The 23,169-nt window shown below is 37.0% G+C and overlaps 3 protein-coding genes across 5 annotated transcripts; 2 read left to right on the top strand and 1 right to left on the bottom strand.

Moving 5' to 3' along the window:
- Positions 1 to 67: 67 nt before the first annotated feature.
- Positions 68 to 14,455, bottom strand: LOC306983898 (uncharacterized protein). Of its 3 annotated transcripts, none has more exons than XM_079584727.1 (17): positions 14,329 to 14,455; positions 13,822 to 14,123; positions 11,423 to 11,519; positions 10,938 to 11,123; positions 8,248 to 8,377; positions 7,332 to 7,431; positions 6,267 to 7,255; positions 5,721 to 5,805; positions 4,533 to 4,733; positions 3,587 to 3,685; positions 2,902 to 2,962; positions 2,727 to 2,788; positions 2,319 to 2,411; positions 2,100 to 2,237; positions 1,572 to 1,656; positions 467 to 587; positions 68 to 369 (listed from the first exon to the last, which is right to left on the bottom strand). In XM_079584727.1, the coding sequence occupies exons 2-17, from the start codon at positions 14,098 to 14,100 to the stop codon at positions 183 to 185; spliced, it is 2,913 nt and encodes a 970-aa protein (XP_079440853.1). In that variant the 5' UTR covers positions 14,101 to 14,123; positions 14,329 to 14,455; the 3' UTR covers positions 68 to 182. The 3 variants fall into 3 exon arrangements, with proteins under 3 accessions (XP_079440853.1, XP_079440852.1, XP_079440854.1); XM_079584726.1 differs by having other exon boundaries at positions 4,527 to 4,733; XM_079584728.1 differs by lacking the exons at positions 13,822 to 14,123; positions 14,329 to 14,455 and adding an exon at positions 13,210 to 13,344 and having other exon boundaries at positions 4,527 to 4,733.
- Positions 9,116 to 10,934, top strand: gpr31 (G protein-coupled receptor 31). The gene has a single exon (XM_079584729.1). The coding sequence runs from the start codon at positions 9,179 to 9,181 to the stop codon at positions 10,127 to 10,129; it is 951 nt and encodes a 316-aa protein (XP_079440855.1). The 5' UTR covers positions 9,116 to 9,178; the 3' UTR covers positions 10,130 to 10,934.
- Positions 14,456 to 15,175: 720 nt separating the features above from the next.
- plg (plasminogen) lies at positions 15,176 to 22,791 on the top strand. The gene is given in 20 exon segments (XM_079584851.1): positions 15,176 to 15,292; positions 15,441 to 15,470; positions 15,748 to 15,874; positions 16,001 to 16,107; positions 16,993 to 17,107; positions 17,193 to 17,332; positions 17,819 to 17,939; positions 18,018 to 18,136; positions 18,222 to 18,384; positions 18,856 to 18,980; positions 19,111 to 19,267; positions 19,364 to 19,592; positions 19,595 to 19,786; positions 19,876 to 19,969; positions 20,085 to 20,199; positions 20,292 to 20,366; positions 20,649 to 20,789; positions 21,138 to 21,244; positions 21,372 to 21,517; positions 22,410 to 22,791. Coding segments are annotated over 20 exon segments (2,514 nt in total). The 5' UTR covers positions 15,176 to 15,243; the 3' UTR covers positions 22,572 to 22,791.
- Positions 22,792 to 23,169: the final 378 nt, after the last annotated feature.

Consider the following 23,169-nt stretch of genomic DNA (forward strand, 5'->3'; position numbering starts at 1 on the left):
GAGAAACTCTTAGCAACACAAGACACCTGCTGACAGCACATGTTAAAAATAAATAGGCAGGCTTAGGTCACCCGATTGTCATTTACAGTTTATTGATATGTTTAGATCAAAGAGTTTACAGTAGATGATTTACATAAAAAAAAAACACATAAATAAAATTAAAATTAACTAAAATTAGAAGTTCACTTTTTGTCCATTATAAGGCATTCATTGTTCTTAATGTGAACCCTCCCAGATGAGAATTTTGTCTCTTGTCTCCCATCCCTGTAGACAGTTTTAACGGTTCCATCCGGGTACATCCTCCTCTTGTACAGTGAAGTATGGATCTCTCTCTGCCCATTAGTAAACTCCACCATCTTTTCACCATGTCTGTGGAAGCAGTGTGTGAGAGAGGGAGTACATAAAAAATAAGCAGAAAAAATAAGGAAACAAACCAACAAACAGGAAAGGCAGGCATTCATCTTACTGTGATATCTTGACAATAGTTCCATCTGGAAAAATGCTTTCCTCTCGACCATCGGAGTGGAGAATCTTGACGCTGCCATCCGGGAAGGATATTTCCCTTGTGCCATCAGGATGGTGTTTTTCTAGGGAACATTTCAGACATTTAAAATCCCAAATTCAATTTACACTGACATTTTGAAATACTTTCACTGAGAAAGTAGTAGCCTAAATTTTACAAATATTTACAACTGCAAGTAAAGGCTAATTCCTGTAGTAAAAAAATGAATACAAATATTTAAAATACATGTATTTTAAGCTAAGTATACTACAAATACATTTACATACATGTACTTAATACCCTGCAATTGTACATTTACTATACTAAATTATACTTAAAGTCTGCTAAATTGGAAACTAATTCTGTACTTAATGTACTTTAGTTATCTGGAAATAGTGTTGAAGTCCAACTAAAGACATACGCAAGTATATATGATTGTGCTAAAATTTACTTTTGGTACACTTTAAATATCTTGCATTTAAAGACTGATATTATACAGATATCATACTATCCGTAATAATAGTGATAATAAAACACATTTTAGGCTTAATATTGAGAAATGTGCTTAGTTGCAATAAAGAAGTAAGTACTCCAAATAAAGTTTAATTATAATATTTATATCTGTAAGTCTCAGTAATACATTTACATATAAGTAATATGATAAAGCAATATATCAGTAATAAAATGGTTTTGTAGTATACTTTTTTTAATGTTAAATACATTTTGGTATAGTTTTTTTTCACTAGGGTCACACTGCACTGACAGACAAAGACCAATGCCAACAATCACCAGATTACAGTGCGTCATTTCTCAGACATTACACGACCCGACAAAAGCAGACTGAACATGGAAACATTATGTAACACACTGATCAGACAAAACCCACCGAAGCGTCTGTCGCTGTTGGTCAGCGTTTGTGCAGTGTGGATTGGCATTAACACATTGAATTAAACATGAAATGTTGAAGTAGAAAGACTGAAATAGTAATGTATTCCAATAGTTTTTAAAAATGTATTTATTATTTATTTTTTACAGTGTATGTCAACAAAAGAACATGTTTATTTCTAACCTCTTTGGTTGTTTGGAAACTGTACAACCTCCAAACCAGATGGATAGGTTGAGTGTGTTGTTTGAGCGTCACAATAGTAGTATATCTAGACAAAGAAATACAATTGTTAACTTAGAAATTTAAAACAGTTTAATTGTTAACTTAAATGGCAAAACCAAACAATAATTTGCCTGGATGTTGTGCATTTGAAGCATGAACAAAAAGCTAAACTACTTTTAATTATTTTTTTGCGGTGCTTTGGTATAAAAAAAGCATTTTTTTGGTAAGAAAAAAACAGACATTTTGAAAACTATAAAAACCCTGATCTGAAGACTTATCTGAAAAATACAAATTCAGGAACAAAGACAAAAGGCGTGGTGAATTACGGCACACAAAATTGAAAGCTTAAGCCTGTAGGAACATGTAAATATTCTGGTGATTGAGCACAAGATAATGAGTAAATTTTGAAATGTTGCAATATAGCAGCAGTAAATGTGGGAACAGACTTGAAAAGACATCCTTATTATCTAAGGGCCTCATGATACACACCACAGTCCCGTCAGCCAGCGTGCGTTTAACATCTCCATTGAAGAAGGAAACAGTGACCGACTTGTCAACACCAATCTCTTTCTTTGTTCCATTGCGGAATGTGATCACACGGCATCCGTTCGAAAAAAGACGCTCTACCTAAGAGAAAGTAGAACGTTTTGAAAAAGGGTTGGAAGATGTGCGTAATACAAATTTCTAATTGCAAAACACCTTCCTTACTCTTCCATCTGGATAGTGAGTTTCCTCCCGTACTTTGTCTTTTCTGGCCTGGGATACATCATTGCAGTCAGTATGACGATAAAACAAACTTCCCTGTGAACAAAAGTGTCATTATGATACTATGATGCATTGCGCATTTCATAATAGAAACTGGGTCAGAATCTATTCGGTCATGATGAGTGATACATGGGATAAAAAGGTACAAAAGCTGTCACTGAGGTGCATATTAGCCCCTAAAAGGAACAAAAGTGTATTTTTTGAAAATGTACCGCCCCAGTGATTGCTTTTATACGTTTTTTTTTCTGAGAGTGTCCTGTGTTAAGTGTGTGTCATTCCTTCATGCTCTGAGAGTACTGATGTTGACTGCCTGCATCGGGTGAACTGTGCCTTTAAGAGAAAAGTAAATACCTTTCCGCCACTCACGCCACTGTTCTGTGGACTGTCAGTGGAAAGTGCAGAATTCCTTCCTTCTGAAAAACATAACACACAAGATATAGCAAGTTGAACACCGTAGGCTTAGATTCAGTGATGACAACTTGTATTTTAGTTCATAAGAGATGAAAAAGAAAGCAAACATACGTACTCAAAGAGTCGGCTGAGCATTCTGCTATCCTGTTAGCTTTGGTAAGACAGCGTCCATTTGCCTGCATCAAAGAACAAGAACCAAGAATAACTTGTAAAAATTAAATTTTTCAATAAACAGTATACTCCACTAATATCAGTATTTTTGTTCTGTTATCCATTAACATATCAAAAAAAGAAAAGGAAATTGATTTATTAATTTGCATAAATATTATGAGCTGTATGCACAATAACATGCACAGTGATTGAATAAATATATTATGTGAAAGTGATTCTGCATTTATTCTCTGTTTCATTATAGCTCTTTGAGTTCATAAATTATAAACAGGGCAAACAATTACAAAATAAAATCAGGATTTAACACTTACACTGTATGAAATGGAGATGGGTAGGCTATAGATACATTGCGCAAGCATGAATTAATCATAAAGAGCCGAGTCAATTATCTGACACTGGGCTTTGAGAGTCAACATGAATTATTTCTGAAGAGATTAAAGGGCACTTGAGAACACATTACACACCTCAACGGCTTTATAGCAATTGAGTTTAGCTGAACTAGTTGTATGGGTCCTTACAACAAAAGACCACAAATAAAAAAGGAAATATTTACTTTAAAGTAAAATAATATTTTCTTAATTCATATTTTATAGCAAGACCATGCACATAAATAATGTTAGCATACTAACATCACTCTGTTGTGTCCTATGGATGGTGGGTTTATGAAAGGCTGGAGTCGCGCTCCTAACACGAGGGGTCTTCTGTGGTTCCTCTCTGCTTTTCTCAAACTGAAGCACAACATATGTTATTCATTGAGGCATATATAAATAGAGATGTGTTTTTGTTCTGAGAAAAGATCATAACCGGCTGAGAAATATTGCCCTCCATGTTTAAATATTTAGGTATATGAGATAACAATATTTTTTTCAGAGCCTGTATGTTCGGTAACACTTTATTTCGACATTCTTCTATAACTTTGCAACTACAGTACATGTCAACTAGCAGTCATTAGAGTAGTAGACTGTCTGCTTAATATTTGCTAACATTTTAATTGATGGTCCCCTATCAGCATTCTACTGACTACAAGTAACTTTGCACCTACTTGTCAACATATTATACTAAATCTAACCTGACAGTCTACTAATGAAAGTTATGCAAATTAATGAGTTAGTTGACATGTAGAGTGTAATCAACCGTATGTTTATTCAAAAAGATCATTTTCATTTTGTCCTGCTTTCTATATATCTAAATATTCTTAAAATAAGAAATTTCCCTTGAGCAAAATTGCCAAATGTATAGGCACTTATAATAAAACGAAACTATAGGAGACTTAAATATAATAAATAAAGTTATATATTTAAATTGTATTTCAATAAATAAAAATAAACTTCAAAGTTCAAAGGGAAAGTGTACAATATTGGGAAATATTTTATAAACCTCTTTAAATGTAGTTCGATTTCTCTGAAAACAAAACTTAATGGCCTGGTTTCAGACAGGGCTTAGATTTAGCCAGGATTTGGCCTTGGTTCAAATAAGGACATTTAAGTAGATTTATAAATGTGTATAAAAAATATAGTTTAAATCCAATATTTAATCTGTGGATCATTATTGAATAAGGTTTGAATTTACTCTCACTGCGCTGTATGATCCATCATGAGGAGCAGAGGAACCAGCGGTCAGGGACAAACTCTTGTTCACATTAAACCCGCTGTGAAGCTCCCGGTTCTCTCGGATGAGGGCTTCCACACGGCTCTGGAGGAGACTGTGGGCCTGTGACCAGTGAGACTCTCTCTCCATCAACTGTTGCTTCAGAGATGAGATCTGCTGTCTCAGATCCTACAGTAAACACAGTGATTTAAACATGATGAAGTACTTTCTGAATGCATATTGCTATTAAACCATGTAAGGATCCAAAAAAAAGAAGTACATTTAAAAATAAAGGTTCTGGTTTGGCATCAATAGTTCCATGAAGAACTTTCCACTGCACGAAAGGTTCTATATAGTGGAAAAAGTTGGGGTTTGTAAAGTACTGGTTTCTTTGGGGAACCCAAAATGATGGTTCTATGAAATTGCTGTGAAACCCCCCTCTTTTGTAACTTGTATTTTAAAGGGGTGATAATGCCCTTTTCACAAGATGTAAAATAAATCTCTGATGTCCCCAGAGTGTGTGTGTGAAGTTTAAGCTCAAAATACCACACAGATATTTTTATATAGCATGTTAAAGTTGTCACTTTTTGAGGGTGAGCAAAAACGCACCGTTTTGTGTCTGTCCCTTTAAATGCAAAAGAGCTGCTGGTGGGCGGAGTTTCACAGACATGCACTAAAATTTCAAAAACTTTTAACCTTTTATGTTCAAACCAGAGTTAGACAATGATGGAGAGACTCAAGAAGAAGTGACAATGTAGAATGCAACAGGACATTTATGAATGCTTAGTTGATGAATTTATGTTACTGGTGTGTAGTTATCTTCTAGTCATTGATTAGCATATTCTGTCTTAAAAATCTATAAATCGTGTTCTGGGGGCTAACCCCGGAGGAATGTTGTCTAGTCCCTGCAGCCGTTTGTTGCTGTCCTTAAAAAACGATTTCTTTAAAAGCATATATCTTTCTTTGTTTTGAACTTTGAGGGTTGTAACTTTGCAGATGTTGTTTATGCTCAAACAGCAACATTTCACACTAACTAAAGTAAAAAAAAAAAAAAAACTGAAATCATAATCAACCACCCCTTTAATAGTGTATAAAAAGTAAAGTGGTGGTTCTTACAAGATCACACATGTGATGTGAAAAAGGAGGAAACTTTGGTCTAAAATGTCTTGTTTCTACCTGAGGTTCATGAAGTTCTTTCGTAAGCCTGAGCAAAGGTCTGCAGCCATCCTCTCCTTTGAAACCATGCTCTTCCATCTCTGACCTAGTCAAATTCAGGAATATGTTCAATCAGAGATAGAAACTTCGAAACTTTAAAACTTGTTCTGTTTTCAGTTGAAAACAATGTTCTGTAAGCGGTCCCTAAGCTAATAACTAATTAATTTTACAATGGAAATGAATGAATCAAAAACATACCCAGACAGCAAAATAGTATCAGCCCAGATACGGCCCACATCACACGTACCAGAAGTGGGCCGGATCTGGTCTGACACTATGTTGCTGTCTGGGTACTTAAGCTAGACAATGACTTTCTTCTAGAGCTGCTGTACAGCCAGAACAATCTTTGTTGCATTCATTTCCTATTATCACTGTAAAGCTGCTTTGAAACAATCTGTATAGTAAAAAGCGCTATATAAATGAAGGTGACTTGACTTAGGTTTCAGGGCATAGAGTTCTCTTCAAAATACCCAAAAATTGGTAAAAGTCATAATCTTTCTATAAAACCTGATTGAAGTATGTGGTTTATCTTTCTCCATGCCATGTGTGATGTCTTCTGGAGTAACCTTGACTTTTGGAAATGTCTTTGTGTGAGTGTCAGGAACAGAAGGTGGTCTAAAATCAATGTAGGTCCCTCTTTCTTCTGTTTTGTTGGAGCAGTTACCCATAAACCCCTCTAAGCTCTTGAGTTCAGAATCACTGCTGAAGCTCGAAGAACTAGACGTAGGAGTTGAAGTGCGATGTTCTTCATTGAATTGAGTCTCACTCGGGGCATCGCTAGCATAGTCTCCATCCGACAAATCCAGACTCTGATCTTTGTGATCCGTGTGCCTTGAAAGATAACGAGGAAACGGACTGTGAGGCTGAGAGTTGGGTCCGTCCTCGCTGCTTGTGCTGTCGTTAGATTCACTAAGAGCCAGTGACTCCATCACCTCATCGATTAAATTGACTTCTTTAGACGTCTCTTTGGTATGTCCACTTTGACGGTAGTTTTTGGTAAGACAGTTTTTCTCATGGATTTTGACAATGTGGTCATTAACTTTTTTAAAGCCAACACTCCTGCTTTGTGCCGGAGCAGATCCACTTGGCTTACTTCCATTGTTTTTACCATAATTCCTCACAACTCCTTCCCTGTGCTTACTTTTAAGTGAGACTGCATTGTTAGCAATATTAGCAGTCAAAGCTTTGACTTTCCCTTTGTTGTTTGATGAAAAATAATCGTCTTGTAGAGCAATGGTCTTCTTTAGAGAGTCTTCGAGGCCAGGTTTTTGGTCACTGAGGTTTCCCACAACCTTTAGTGCAGGACTGCTCCTATTTGGTGTCTCTTCAGTGGGTCGTACTGACTGCTGACTGGGCTTCATGTTCATCAATTGTGGACTAATAGAACATCTCCTCTTTAGACTTAGTGAGCAGTCCTTAACCTTCGAAATTTTAGATGTTCCTTCTCCTTTACGAAGAAAATTCCTCTTCTCTGCTCCTCTGATTTGTGTACTAGCCTGTAAAACAGAAAGGATAATGCTTAGAACACACTTAATCTGCACGAGAGTTTAAGAGTTGAAATGCTGCTCATACCTGATTCTCATCTTGGAGAACAGCCTGGTCTGTTTTTAGATGTTCTTCAACAAACTCTTCAAATGTTTTTTGCTCCTCTCTCAGTCCTGGTCGAATAGGCCTGTGTTTAAATGATATTTATTTTTAAATTGTACAGCTCTCATACTATACATACAGCAAAAGTCTTCTATTATACACTCACCAAGCTGCATTTATTTATTTGGTCAAAAACACAGTAAAAGCAGCAATGTTGTGAAATATGATTACAATACAATATATTTTAAAATGTAATTTATTCATGTGATGTCAAAGCTGAATTTTCAGCAGCATTACTCCAGTTTTCAGTGTCACGTGATCCTTCAGAAATCATTATAATGCTGATTTGCTGCTCAAGAAATATTTCTTATTAATAGCAATGAAACAAGTTGCTGATTAATACTTTTATAGAATCCATGATATTTTTTTCCAGGATTTTTGGATGAATATAAAGTTAAAAATAACTGTATTTATTTGAAATATAATTACATTACATTGCTTTTGTAGCAATGCACATTTCTTTACTGACACTTTTGATCAATTAATTTTATGCATCCTTGATGAAAAAAAATGTCTTTAGGAAAAATCTTATCCCAAACTTTTGAACGATAGTGAATGTGAAACCAATTAGCCTCTTAAGTGGCCTGAATGGCTTATTGCTTTTATTTTAAAAAGAACAGCAATATAAGGATGAATATCAATAAACAGTTAAATTAATCATAAAAAATATCAACCAAGTAATTAGCCTAATTGAGGCTGTTATATTGATTTATATAACTTTATATTTAAATGTGGGTCAAGTGTGTGTTTCAGCATTTGACAACACTTCAAAAGTGGCTCATCCAGTCACAATTTAGAGTCATAACAATGTTTATAAAAGTATTTTTGCATCATATAATACCTTTCCTCTGGGTTTGGTGGGAGACCTTGCCTCAGTCCGAAAGGGCTAAGAGGACAGTCGTCTCGTGCAGGTTCTGAAGACTCTTCTTCAATAGGAGACAAGCATCTGAGCTCTGCTGATGGTGCAACATCTGCCATGCAAATGGAGATCTCATGTAATATTATGACTCAACTTCTTGGCATAGTTTAGTGTACAAGAAGTCAAGTAACCTGAACTTCGAGAATTTTTTTAAATGGAATTCACCTTTCCAACATTATGTAAGATATAAATTCTTAGAAATGAACGTCTGCAGTGTTAGTAATAGTGAACTAAAAGTCGGCTTGCTGTGCAAATATATAAGGTGTGGCAAATCTTTTAAACAGGTCATGTCCTAAAAGGCAATACTTGCCCTTCAGCTATTTTTTCGTTCTTTCACATATCTGTTCAAGCTTGTCTGGACAAGCCACTAAATAGACTGTACAAGGTGTTTAGGAAAGAATATCAATAACCATCAAATTTTTTCATGTACATTTGTTATAACTTGCATGGTGAAGTCAACACGCCCACCATTGTCCTGCCTAAATATGTTCTTATTATGATCTTTGCAAATAGATTTGACTGTGTCTTTAGCTGCTTTAAAACAATTTTTTTTTTTTGTTTGCTTTGTCCATTGTGTCAACCTTCCTGATACTTGATCTCTATCAGTGCAGGCTCCCTAAGTGCTCTATAAAAGATTTAAACTTCAGTTGTCTTTGATGACTGCACTTTTTTTGTCTTTTTCAAAGCAGTTCGTGACATCAGACATTTCTCAACAGGTTGAGACTTGAACGCTCAGGCGGAGGTGTGGCTTTGCCTTTAAGACTGAGGAGCTTTAAAATGCTTTGCTTTGGGAGCACAGACATTCAACATCTACACACTTTAGGAAGCGGTTCAGACCAGGGATCTGTAAAATATGGAGAATTCAAGCGACGCGGACAACAACTGTCAGGAGAACATCGACAAAAGCCGAGCGCTGTATATTTTCTACTCTTCTGTGGTTGGGCTGGAGTTTATCTTGGGTATCCTGCTGAACATTTCAGTTATCCATCTCTTCATCTTCAAGCTCAAGTTCTGGAAATCTAAAACCATTGACATTTTCCTGTTCAATCTGGTCCTGGCTGACATTTTGTTGCTGATTGGATTGCCCGTAAAGGCGTATAACTTTCAGCAATGTAGTGAAAATAAGGTAGTGTGCAAAGTACAGCTCTTTCTGCAGTTTCTCAACCGAGGAGCCAGCATCGCTTTCCTGACGGTCATCTCCATTTATCGATATTATAGCGTAGTCCATCCAGGGAGGAGGAAACCCCTAAGGATTTTGAAACGATCACCTCAGATTTCGATATGTATCTGGGTGCTACTGGGAATTTTGACTATTCCGGCCATGTTGCAGAGTTTTATCAGGTGCAACAGCAATGAACATGATGAGGAATTCAACTATGTCGTTCTACTGAGGGAAATTGTGTTTTTTACCCAGATTCTGATCCCCTTTTTTGTTCTTGTGTACTGCTCAATACGGATTATCAATAGACTCATTCAGAGGTCGGTGGGTGACAAGACTAAGCTCCGGAGAGCGATGTTCCTCGTCACTACGGTGGTTCTCGTCTTTGCCGTCTGCTTCTTACCGTATGCCATTACAAGAGCGGTGCAGTTAAAGATGAATGGGCTTGTAATGAAAGAGGAAAAAGTTGCTGTCGTTAAACTGTACGATGGGTTTCTTTGTCTCTCTTATCTGAACTGCCTGCTGGATCCAATCCTGTACTGCCTGAGCAGCAGTAAATTTAAGAAGATATACATGTCAATGTATCTCCCCTTTCTGCTGGAGAAGCAACAACCGGAGATTTCAGATGACAATGCAGATGAGTGAACCAAGCATGCCAGCTGAAAAAGAGGATTCTTGGAAAGACTGTTGAGGGGAATTTTTAGTAAATTATTTGCAATTGTATTGCGTTTAATACATTTTGAATAGTTGACTTGACACATCATGACATCATGTCCAAGACTTATTTTTTTAAATGTTTTTATTTTATTTTTTAAAGTCTGGATTTTAGTTTATAAAAAAAAACACTAAGGAATGTATATTGCAAAAGTCTCTATCTTATGCACTGTAATAATTTTAAATGATAATTTTGCCTTTATAGTTCATTCTAAATTGTCCTGCGGTGTGACAATTTTAAACTCACAAATGGACCATGTATTCTCATTATGCATTCTACTCATGTCCTCGTATTATTTGACTATTTAACTATTTAAAAAGTATGAGGTTATGAAAGCTGTATGCATAATAATGACAAAACAATTAGTCATATGCCATTTCAAATAGTTTTAAATGAAGTTGCACGTCACACTGAAGCATTTTTAACAGCTTTATCTCCTGTTTACACAACGTGTCTTGCACATTTTGGACATTCTGATGTGAGTGATGTATTTGTGAATGTGACTCATGATCTGTAGTCACAGATAGTTGTCTGGTTTCTCTTTAACTGGAAAGTTATGATTCTAGAGACTTCTCTGTCAGGCACAGAGGAGAAAGAAATGTCCAAGTTTTTGTTTTACTTGCATTCTATGTTACTATATATTTTTTGCATGTATTATTATTGTTTTGATTATATGTAGAGAATATGTCAAACTGATTCTCAACACTATTGTAAGATAAAGGACTTCTCGATTCCTACCATTGCTGTTATTAGTTGCCAGCAGAGCTTCTGACTTATTCTCAACCAGGCCAGTATATGAAGGTTTGGTTGAGCTTTCCTTGAAGGGATCTAAATTCTCAGTAGTGTTGTTGAGATCAGCTTCTGAAGTGCTCGGAGGTGTCTGGGCTTGCCAGTGCGCTAAGAATGTAGGAGATAAAATCAGCCCTGAAAGAGAAAGGAAGGTTCTGTAATGACAGTGGTAAACTAAAGCGATAGGTACAGTATACTGCATTTGCAGTGCTGGCTTGGTGGTTAAAGCTGAAAAAAAGGTTGTAGTGCAAATGCCACAGGTCTAATAACAGATACAAATTTTGCATTACGCTTCCTCTAAGTATAATTAGAAAACTACAGCATTTCAGAAATGAAACCCTAAAGAATGAATATACTTTCGCAAAGATTTGTTTTTCTCAGCCAGATAACCATCATAAACAACTGTTATATGCATGAGAGTTTCTCAGTCATACCTGGACTGATGAGAGACAGCAGTGTGTTCTGTTCCTGCAAAACCCTCTGCAACTGCTTCACCTGACGCTGAAGGAGAAGCTCATTTTGGCCTGGATTCTGTTCAGACAGAGATATAAAAATCTAAATCTGCATTGAGATTCAAAATGTAAATATATACTCCATAATCTGCATCAAGCTAATAGAGTCACTAGCAAGTGTTGCAACAAAACTATTCCACACTTCTTTATATCTAAAATGATTAGAATCAAACTTTTTTTACTTTTAGGTTTTATTAATTTACAGTTAATTTACAAATAATCACAGTTAATCACGGTGAAATCAAACCCACAATTCCTATTTTTAATGGAATATTGCAGGATTTATTATTTATCCATGTATATCACACATTTTTGGGGGAATTAATGTGCCCTCATAATCTTTGATCTAAATAAAGCAGCAAAATATCTTCTATTGATGTGAGGGCGGGACAACCTGTCACTCACATGAGATCCACCAATAGCAAACCACAAACATCCAATCATCCAATCAATTCCCCAGAGAGAAAATCAAGTCCCGTCCTACATTTATTCTTGTTCGAGAATGTTTAAACCCAGATGTATGTCAAAAAGACTAAATTCCCTTCAGATTTTCTTATGGGTTTTTATAATGGGTTTTCCAATTTATGAGTGAAATGAGGTCTATGGTAAACATAACTTGACGGTACTTGCACATTTAACTCTACAACGTAAATTACACACCCATTTCGATTTTTATTATTATTATTTTTTATTTTATTTAAAAAAAACATGTTTCTAATAAGAATGTTTGGGGTGTGAATGTGTGCAGTTTAACAAAAACGTTAAAGTATCGGCAAGTTATGTTTACCAAAGACATATTTCATTCATAAACAAAGAATAATATCTACTAACACTTTATTTTGATGCTCCCCTAACAGACGTTCTACTGACTAAAAGTAACTTTGCAAGTATGTCAACTTATTCTACTGACCCTAACCTAACAGTCTACTAATACTCTAATGAGAATGAGTTGACATTGCAAAGTTACTCGGTTGTCTAAAGTGGACCATCGAAATAAAGTGTAACCAAAAATTGTTTAAACACACAAAAAATACACACTGAATAAAAATATTTGTGATTTTATATAACGATTAACATTTAAAAAAATAAATAATAATTCCTGCAAAATGCAGTACCATTACCGTACCATATCAAAATACAAATATCAAAGGTATCTGAGTGTTTTTCAGAGTGAAAGTCAGGACCATTTAATATCAGAACATCTTTTCTGTTTACCTGTGATTTCTTTATGCCATCTAAAGGTAGCCTATAGTATTAGTTAAAGGGGTGGTTGAGTATGATTTCACTTTTCTAACTTAGTGTGAAATGTTTGAGCATAAACAACATCTGCAAAGTTACAACGCTCAAAGTTCAAAACAAAGAAAGATATTTGCTTTTAAAGAAAAGGACTACAACAAACGGCTGGTAGTACTAGGGACTACACGACATTCCTCCCGGGTTTAGTGACATCAGCAACCCTAAAATGTACATAAACCCCCGCCCCCAGGAGCACGGAGTCCATCTTGAGAAGAGGAAAAGTTGTTGTAGTCGAGCACATTTGTGACTGAGTCAGCTCAAACTTTAGCATCCATCTTTTCACATGCAATAGAAAGTCACTCTGTGTGCATCTCACAACAGTTCCTATACGAGCGATTTATAGATTATCATGACAGAATATGCTAATTGAAGATAGTTAACTCCACATCAGCAACATAAATTCATCAACTAACCATTCAGAGACGTCCTGTTGCATTCTACATGTTGTCACTTCTTCTTGAGTCTCTCCATCTTTGTCTGACTCCGTTTTAACATTAAAGACAGAACAGTTTCTGTCATTTTAGTGTGTCTGCGTGAGGTAATGGCAGATGCAAACACAAAAGACTCAAGAGCTCTTGAAACCCCGCCCTCTGGAGCGGCTCATTTGCATTTAAAGGGCCAGGCACAAAACAGTGCAAACCCTCAAAAAGTGACAACTTTAACATGCTATAAAAAAATATCTGTGAGGTATTTTGTGCTAAAACTCTCTCTCTCACACACACACACACACACACACACACACACACACACACACACACACACACACACACACACACACACACACACACACTGGGGACGTCAGAGATTTATTTTACATCTTGTGAAAATGGCATTTTACCAACCCTTTAAGACAATACATTTCTGTATAAACATGGCTTCATCTTACACATCTTACACACCTGCAAATTCCAACTTGCACATTATTTACTGAGATTCTAAAGGCCACATTCAGCATTCATCATGTCCATTAACTCATTAATAAACAATACAAATGAATGAAAATGTAAATACCAAAAGAGACTAACCTCCTGAGGGGATGAGGATCTTTGAGACATGATATGTTGGGCAGGTTGGCAGGTGGCTCTGCCCATTTCAGATATCCGCTGTTCCTCAAACGCCTCCTGACTCACCGACTTATATGGAAAACTGTGGTCAGATTCACTCACTAGAGGTAGTTGGCGGATCGACTGATTTTCTTCATGATGCGGGACAACAGAGCCGACAGATTGAGACCCCAAACTGTCTGTCTTTGGGCTTAAACTGGTTTCAACCACAGTTCGGTTTTGTGGTATTTCTGCAGACATTGCCCTCAAATTTGACTGTAGAACTTTGGGGAAAGATGTTTGATCGTTGTTACTAAATCAATATAGCACTATTTATGGACAAACAAATGAAGCAAACTAAAACAAAATCAATATAATCTTAACAAATCTTAAAATGTCATGCCTTGAACAACTTAATTCAACTCCATGTAAACACATAATTGAAACACATAATCTATGCAATTTACCGTCAACAAAACTACAACTTACCTTGATCAATTCTTTAATCTGGTTAAAGTAAGCAATGAGCATGTACATGTGTAGACTAGTGCGGCCATGCATACCCTACAGCGGACAGTTTCAACTGTACTACAGTAGTTATAGTAACTGTAAACAGTGGATGTTGATACCAGATTAAAATGACAAACCTTGACTGCTTTCAGTTTTGCTGAATGTGGTAGACTGAGGAAAACAAGCTAGAAATCTAGTGTATTTTTCTGAGACTGCATGTTTTTTTCCCATTGCACTATTTTTGCTTTGTTAGCTTATTTCGCAGTCATTCCATTTATTTTCCATTCAGTTTGAATCTTGATTACACTAGTATTTTTCTCATTGTTGCTTGGCTCAATGTTCACAATTGCAAAATTAGACTGTTCTGTTTGTGTATTGGGTAGGATGGCTCTTAGTCTCTCAGTTGATAATTAACTTGTTGATTTGTGACACTGATGAGAATATTCTTTTAAGGAGGATTGAATTGATATGTATTTAATTTCATTACTTTAAATCCGTATTAAATTATTGAAATTAAATACATGATCTACTTTGCCGGGTCTAAAGAAACAATCTTGTAGTTTTTTTAATCGGTTGCTTTGTAATGGAGGACTTTCTCATCCTTTCTTCTCTACTTTATTTCTCACAGTTTTTCTCAATGCAATGTTAGTACCAAACCAATATGAAATAAAACCAATGATGTTAATCAAATAAAAAAGTCCAGCACGGAAAATCTTGTGATCAGAAACAGTAGTGGTGGGTTCAAACGCACTGATCGACAAACACTTTTGACCTGGTCCATGTCCTTGTTTGGACAATGATTGACTGATGAGTGACGGCCCTATGATGTTTGTTGTACTGATATGCTTAAAAGATTGAAAACCTCTCAAAGTCCCTGGCTGTCAATGCTCCAACATGAAGGTTCACAAAGCTGTTCTTTTACTTAGTCTATTCCTTTTTGCAGGTAAGCCAACAGATATTTATTCATAGCGCCTTAATTATTAGGCTATTTCTGCTATCTATAAATTAACAAAAATAAAATAAACAGAGTAAAACTATAACTAATAGCATTCATTTATCTGTATATCACTAACAACTCATGTTACCTTCAGATTTCCCAAGGGCCCAGACCGAAAGCACAGGCAAGTAAATCTGGTCATCTAAAAATGTGTTCTTTCAATTCATGTTTTGATAGTTCTGTTGATCAAATATCAGATCTTTATATTTTAGAAATAGTCTGTAGTACAGTTGGTAAGGGCTTACATGAGCTCTTGTTCAGGATAATTTGCTTTGTTGGTTTCACTGAATCTAGATAGCACGGTTCACAGAACCTATTTGTCTTACTTCATCAACATCGGTAATCATGTGTTTATGACTAGAAGCTCAACTTACTCTTTTTTCCACCCTTTTTTACATTAGATGTTCTGGAAGCATATATTAAAACGGATGGGGCCTGGATAGTGAAATTGCCTAAAGTTCAATACACTGTGAAAACAGTGGAAGAATGTGCCTCCAAGTGCGACAAAGAGACTTCCTTTACATGCAGGTGCAAGTCAGACCATAACTACAACTCTCAAAATATATTGTGTTGCACTAGTGCAGACTGGAGCAATGACACATGCTTTATTCTGCTCTATTATGTTAAAATACTGGGTATATATGTGCTTTGCAGGTCTTTTTTGTACCACGAAAAAGATCAGGATTGTGTAACATTACCTGCCAACTCAAAAACTGATCAGATACTGCGAAGAATGAGTGCTGTTCTTTATGAGAAAAAGGGTAAGATTTTATAGCCCAATCTATTTGATCACTTTACAGATTTGAAAGTTTAATAGCAGATGATGTAATGAATTATCTTCAGCATGCATTACTCTTGTTTATGTACATTATGAATTAGAATTATAAATGGTTATGCTTTTTCTTGTTGTTTCTTGTAAGTCAGTCCGAGTTAATATTTAATCTAGATTTATCAAAGTTTAGTTTGGTCCATGTCAGTAAACAAAGTAAAGAAGATTATCTGAAAATCTATCGTCCAATCAATGAGGGATTTCTCCTTCAAGTGCAAATGTATGTCTCGGTTAAACAATGAGAAATGTTTCAGTTTTGGATCGCTCGAAATATACCTGATGGATGTTGTCTTAACAAGCATACTTAAGGTCAAAGGTTCTCATGGTTTTGCTTTAAGACCCAGATTTTACATTTAAAATCATATAGTGAATAGTATTATCATAAAAAAGTCCTTAAAATTAAACATTTTAAAATTGTCACAAACTGCATAAGACCGTCAATGTTGAAAATGATTGACACAACATAGGTAGATTATAAAAATAGACCATTGTTTAAATGCATAAACAGCAGAAGTGTAATTTACTGGGCTAACCCTTGGCTATCGCATAGAACAAACACTGGGCCAAAATACCGTAGAGCTTGTTTCACCATACGTTGACATCAACAGATTTTGCCCTTCCTTTGATCTAAAAAGCCAGTTTATTTTGCCATCTTAACTAAAGCACTTATTTTGTCAGAAAAGACATGAGACCCATTTTTGTATCACAAACTACCTTGTGAGAACCACTCCACATGTGGGCCATAAGAATGTACAGTAACTACAATTAATGTGTTTTTAAGTATGTTGTAATGAATGCATTGAATTCCTTCATACAGAGTACTTACTGGAATGCATGCATGGCATTGGCATGGAATACAGAGGGACAAAATCCAAGACAAAATCAGGAAAAACATGTCAGCGATGGGAGGGAACTTTCCCCCATTTGCCAAAGTATGTCTTAATTAGAAATTTTCAATCATTTCAAATCGTACAGTGGTTAAGTCAGCTGATTAACCTTAATAGTAACTTTCTACAGCATATCGCCAAAGACACATCCAAAAGCTGACTTGGAGTTCAACTTTTGTCGAAACCCGGATGGAGACAAGGGGGGTCCCTGGTGCTACACTACAGATCCACAGAAACGATGGGAGAACTGCGATATCCAAGACTGCACAGGTACATTTAGCAAAGAAACTGCTAAATCTTGTGGGCTAACTGATGTGTGAATCTCATGCAAAAGTTAACCTAAAGTGTCATTGAGGTGAGCACTCTGAAGTGAGCAGGGCATTAGCTGTGCCACTGCCACTTTATCCTGTATCCATCTATGTATAACATTCTTAAATCCATATTTACAGTATTTCAACTTGTATACAGTCTCTTTGTGCAGCATTTGATAAAACTGGATTTAAATCCCCAGGAACATCACAACAATAAGAATTAGCCTAGGTGTTAAAATAAATCAAGAAGATGTGCCACCCAGAATCATGTATTCATTAGTTGCTTGAGACGTCTGTGCACATTTCACCAACGGCCTTGTGGAAAAGCCTTTCGTGAAGGGATTCAGTTGCTCACTTTCATTTGGAGCAACCTTTTGAAGCAATGTACAAGAGTGCAAAAATAGTTTAGAAATTGTCCCTTGAATCTGGTCTTTAATATCTCCAGAGGAATGTATACAGTGCAGTGGAGAAACCTACAGAGGCAAGATCTCCACTACTGTGAGTGGATTTACCTGCCAACATTGGGACTTACAAAAACCCCACAACCACGGTTACATCCCTTCAGCGTGAGACATTATCATTTATAGCACAAATGAGATCGGGTCTATTTAGTGCATATTTTGACTATGGTCTGTCTTTTGCAGTCTTCCTGATAAGTACTTAGAAGAGAACTATTGCAGGAACCCCGATGGAGAGCCAAGGCCCTGGTGCTTTACCACCAGTCCAACCAAACGTTGGGAATCCTGCTCCATTCCACGATGTGGTAAGCAATGTTCTTGTCAATCTGTAACACAAAGATGTTCGTCAAATGATTAGTTCATCATTAACTGGTCACCGTTTTCTTGTAGCAACTGAACCACCCACAATTGTACCAGAGATTGCTTGTACAATTGGAGAAGGTAGCTCCTACAGGGGCACCATTGCAGTGACGGTCTCCGGAAAAACTTGCCAGGACTGGGCTTCCCAAAGTCCCCAAAAGCATTCCAGAACTCCAGACAACTACCCATGCAAGTAAGCATCCACATGATGGATTTGATGAACTGGTTTTGACATTCATGGTTTGAATTTCCCAATGGTGTCAAATCCTACACATGGAGGACCGCCTTTGTGCTGAGCAGCTAATCAAGGTGTTCAAGATTACTTGAAACTTACAGGCAAGTGTTTGATCAGGTATCAAACTCTGCAGGACAAGGCCCTTTCCGGAGCTCCAACCCCATTTAGCACACATGAACCAGCTAATAAAAGTCTTCAGGGTTACTAGAAACTTCCAGGCAAAAATGTTGGAGTTAAACTCTGCAGGACAGGGCCTTCCAGGAGCAGGATTTGACACAGTTGAACTAGAAGAACAAAGTAGACGGACTCCTTCAAAGTCTGAATTATTCTGTAGGGCAAATCTGTAAAATGTAACTTGCCCCAGTATGCCAAACACATACAGAATAGTGACTGCACAGGGAATGCAACTAAAATTTGTTTCCATCCCAGAGGCCTTGACGGGAACTACTGCAGAAACCCTGATAGTGAAAGAAGTCCATGGTGTTACACCACAGATCCAGAGACCCGCTGGGAGTACTGTAGTGTGCCTACTTGTGGAGATCAACCTAGACCTGGTCGGTTTTGGAGCCATTACAAACCATATAACATTAAATATAGATTATGGTGTCCTTTCTTGGTATGTTACTTCATATGCCCATAGAACTGGTGAAAGAGCCATGTATAATGTAAATATTTGATTCCCAGAGGAGCCGGTGATCCCTGAGGGTGAAGGGTGTTATGAAGGTGATGGAACCTCCTACCGTGGTGCCATGTCAGAGACCATCAGTGGAAAGAAATGCCAGTTCTGGACATCCATGGAACCTCATCGACATTCCAAAACACCTCAGACATTCCCTAAAGCGTAAGACACTACACTGAACTATATCTTGAACTGTTGCAACTTTTGACTCCACTGATTTCCCCTCTGGCTCCTGCCATGATTTTACCCATCATGCAGAGATCTGAGGAGGAACCTGTGCAGGAATCCAGATGGAGACCGAGCCCCTTGGTGCTACACCACAGATCCCACAGTTCGGTGGGAGTATTGCAACATCGAGCGGTGTGAAACCAAACCATCAGAGGCTGCTGCTTCTCCATCTCTTACTCCACCTACTTCTCTGGAAATAGGTTCATCCACCTACAAGCAAACATATTATATAAAATGTCAAGATAACTATAGTACTGACTAAGGGAGGAAGTGAGTTACATTGGGCTTTGTTTCTTTTTACAAGATTGTAAGATTGGTAGCGGAGCAAGTTACCGGGGTCCCATATCCACTACTGTTATGGGAGTAACCTGCCAAGCATGGAGTTCTATGACCCCCCATCAGCATAGCAGTTTTACCCCTGAAACGCATCCAGACAAGGGTCTGGAGTCAAATGTAGGTAGAGTAAAATGTAAGAATTTCAAGGATTTTTTCAAGGCAATTCCTAAAATTTAAACACATTTTTTACTTGATTACACAATTAGCAATGCAGAAACCCAGACAGTGATGTGAACGGACCTTGGTGCTATACAACGGATCGGTCTAAGAAGTGGGATTACTGTCATATCCCAGACTGTGGTAACTGTTCTTAATATTCCTCTTGGAAATGCTTGACTCCAGTGGCATTGTTTTCCAGGCAATCAAATATCCTTGCTATGCAAGATACATGACATGCATATTCCTTTCTAATCAGATGACCTGAAATGTGGACAACCATCAACGAAACCCAAGCGGTGCTTTGGGCGGATCGTTGGGGGATGTATTTCCAAACCCCACTCCTGGCCTTGGCAGATCAGTCTTCGGACCAGGTATACCAACAAGCCACCCTACTTTTGCCTCTGTACTCACTTCCAGGCTCAGATGAATTATGGTTATTAACTCTCATTTTCTGTCATGCCAGAGGCAAAATTCATTTTTGTGGTGGAACGCTAATTGATGCACAATGGGTTCTAACTGCAGCTCACTGCCTAGAGAGGTGAGTGACTTTTTATTATTATTTGAGGAGACAACAATGCAAGTAAAGGGTTGAAAGTTTTCAGTTTCAACAGCACAGTAGTTCTCACTCAACTACTATGGATTCACAACACTGTACATTTTAATTGTCTGTGGACTCTCTGAAATGGAGTTGACAATCATGTACTCCATTAGCATATACAGATGACCTCAAAGCCCCAAAGAGACATGGAAAAAACCCACACAACTCTTTAATGGGGTCTTTATACAGCAAATGGTTAAATGTGTACGTACCACTATCCAGGTCTGATAGTCCATATGCCTACAAGATCTTCCTTGGAGTCCACACAGAACTTGCAAGTGAATCATCCAAACAGGAGCGAGATGTTTCGAAGATTATTAAGGGGCCAGCTGGAACTGACATCGCTCTTCTCAAGTTGGACAGGTTAGAGTATTCTGTTTCCATTGCAATTGAAACAACACTCTGAATCTGGTGAAGTGTTTAATGTTTAATTTGTTTATACTTTGTCGTATCCCAGTTTAATATACAGATAAAAGTATGAGTAAGTGATTTAACAGTTGATTCTCCAACACATGAGTTTTAGATGGGATTGTCTGTACATTGGAGTAATGGCAGATGGAGAGTGTTGAGGAATCCTTTGCAATTCCAATTGGTTACACTAGTGGCACAATACTTCTCGTTTAAGCATTATTTTATCTCCCTTTGAAACTGTAACCTCATTTTATTTATAAATGACATTATGAAGGAAAACAAATTTTGTCTTGATTTTAGGCCTGCAATTATAACCGATGAGGTATTGCCTGCGTGCCTACCAGAAAAGGACTACATTGTACCAAGCAATACTGAATGCTATGTAACAGGCTGGGGGGAGACACAGGGTAGGTAACTTTAACAAGTAGGTTTAGCGAAATGTATTTTTTATCAAATATCTTTACTGTTTTACTCGATAAGCATAATTGATTATTGATTAAAGTGTTCATAGCTTCAAGACCTTCTGTTTCCTAGGAACCGGTGGAAAAGGTGTCCTGAAAGAAACCGGCTTCCCTGTAATTGAGAACAAAATCTGCAACCGTCCATCTTTCTTGAATGGCCGCGTGAAGGAGCATGAGATGTGTGCAGGAAACATAGAAGGTGGAAATGACAGTTGTCAGGTAAGGGAGCTTGCACTATTTAGGTTCAGTCACAACCCTAGTAAGCTGCCTACCTAGGCACCACTTTTAGCAATAATTATAGCTGTGTCCCAAATGATTAAATATACACTACGCACTTACAGTATACACTGTGTACTTATGCACTATATACTCATCCGTGTAGTGTAGGTTATTTTGTCATTCAACATCCGAGTCTAATGTAATCAAGACACACCCCTCCCCCTCCACTACGTAATTAAAGTCGCGACAGTTTCCAATAACATTCCACACTTAGTTTCTTTCCATTCATTCCATCATCCGGGTATTTAAAGTGCACATTTTTTCTTTTTGAAATTTTCAGTGTGAACACACTACTTGCACTGTTTATACTTAAAAAACGTCATAGAATAGTGCAAAGTACGCAAATTGGGACGCACCTTATGAATAAAAACAGACATAGCCATGTGCAAATGCCTTGAAGGAAGCATTGCAAGTATTTGTCACTGATAAAGCAACCCTAAGAATACATTTATTCAACATCGAAATATACTGTTAGAAAATAGTTTTATCCAATTAAGAAAATAGTTGCATATAATAAGAATCATTAGCTTATAGCAACATATAACATCCCACTATTGCAATATTAGGGTTTAAGTAGCCTACTTCATGTGGAGAACACTATTTGTGTGGCATGCAAGAGGTTTGGAACAGAACCACTGATTTTCCGTGCATGTTATCATTTTGATCACAACATGTATTCGTTACTTTACCTTGCTCCTTGTTTTTGCTTAAATTAATACATTATGTTAGCAAACGGCATGATATGTATTCTCTTAGAACTGTAATTTGTATAATATGGACATTACTTGTGAATAACAGCTTAAATTGTGACGTATTCCTCACACTTATACAGGGTGACAGCGGAGGGCCTCTTGTCTGCTACGCGCAGAACACCTTCGTCCTTCAGGGAGTGACATCATGGGGTCTTGGCTGTGCTAATGCCATGAAACCTGGAGTGTATACTCGCGTCTCCAAGTTTGTCAGCTGGATAGAACGCAGTATGAAAGAAAACTGAGAATTAGTCGGACTAGTTGAATGATGTGCAGCGGAATTTAAGTTAACAACTGATGGTAAAATAATGAAATTTAATTTTATTGATGCATAAGCCGTTATAGAGTTTAAGTAACATACCCTGTTCAGATGTTCAGTTTTACAAACTGTCAAGCCCACTTTCAGTCTGTACGGTTATATGCACAAGGTTATAATTTACTATTAAATTTACATACTATTAAAAATGTGTATGTGTGTGTAATATATATATATATATATATAAATAATTTTTAGGTCTGTTAGAAGCCTGAAATTGACTGCTGCCTTTGAAGGGATAGTTAAACCAATTTTTTTAAGTTGTCCTTCTCAAGTTGTTCTAATCCTGTTGAACACAAAAGAAGACAATTTGAAGAATATTGGCCACCAAACAGTTTCTGGTCCCCATTGACTTCCAACTTCCAAGCCCACTTTCAGTCTGTACGGTTATATGCACAAGCCGGATGTGTTTCAATTTGAGGCAGTCCCCAGTGAACATGTTTTATTCAGAACTCTTCAAAGAACCAAAAATGTAATCAGATTTAAAAAAATTATTAAATTTAAAAAATGTTTTCCTACATTAAAGC

The sequence above is a fragment of the Phoxinus phoxinus genome, assembly GCF_949152265.1.
Source record: "Phoxinus phoxinus genome assembly, chromosome: 16".
Taxonomy (NCBI): Eukaryota; Metazoa; Chordata; class Actinopteri; order Cypriniformes; family Leuciscidae; genus Phoxinus; species Phoxinus phoxinus.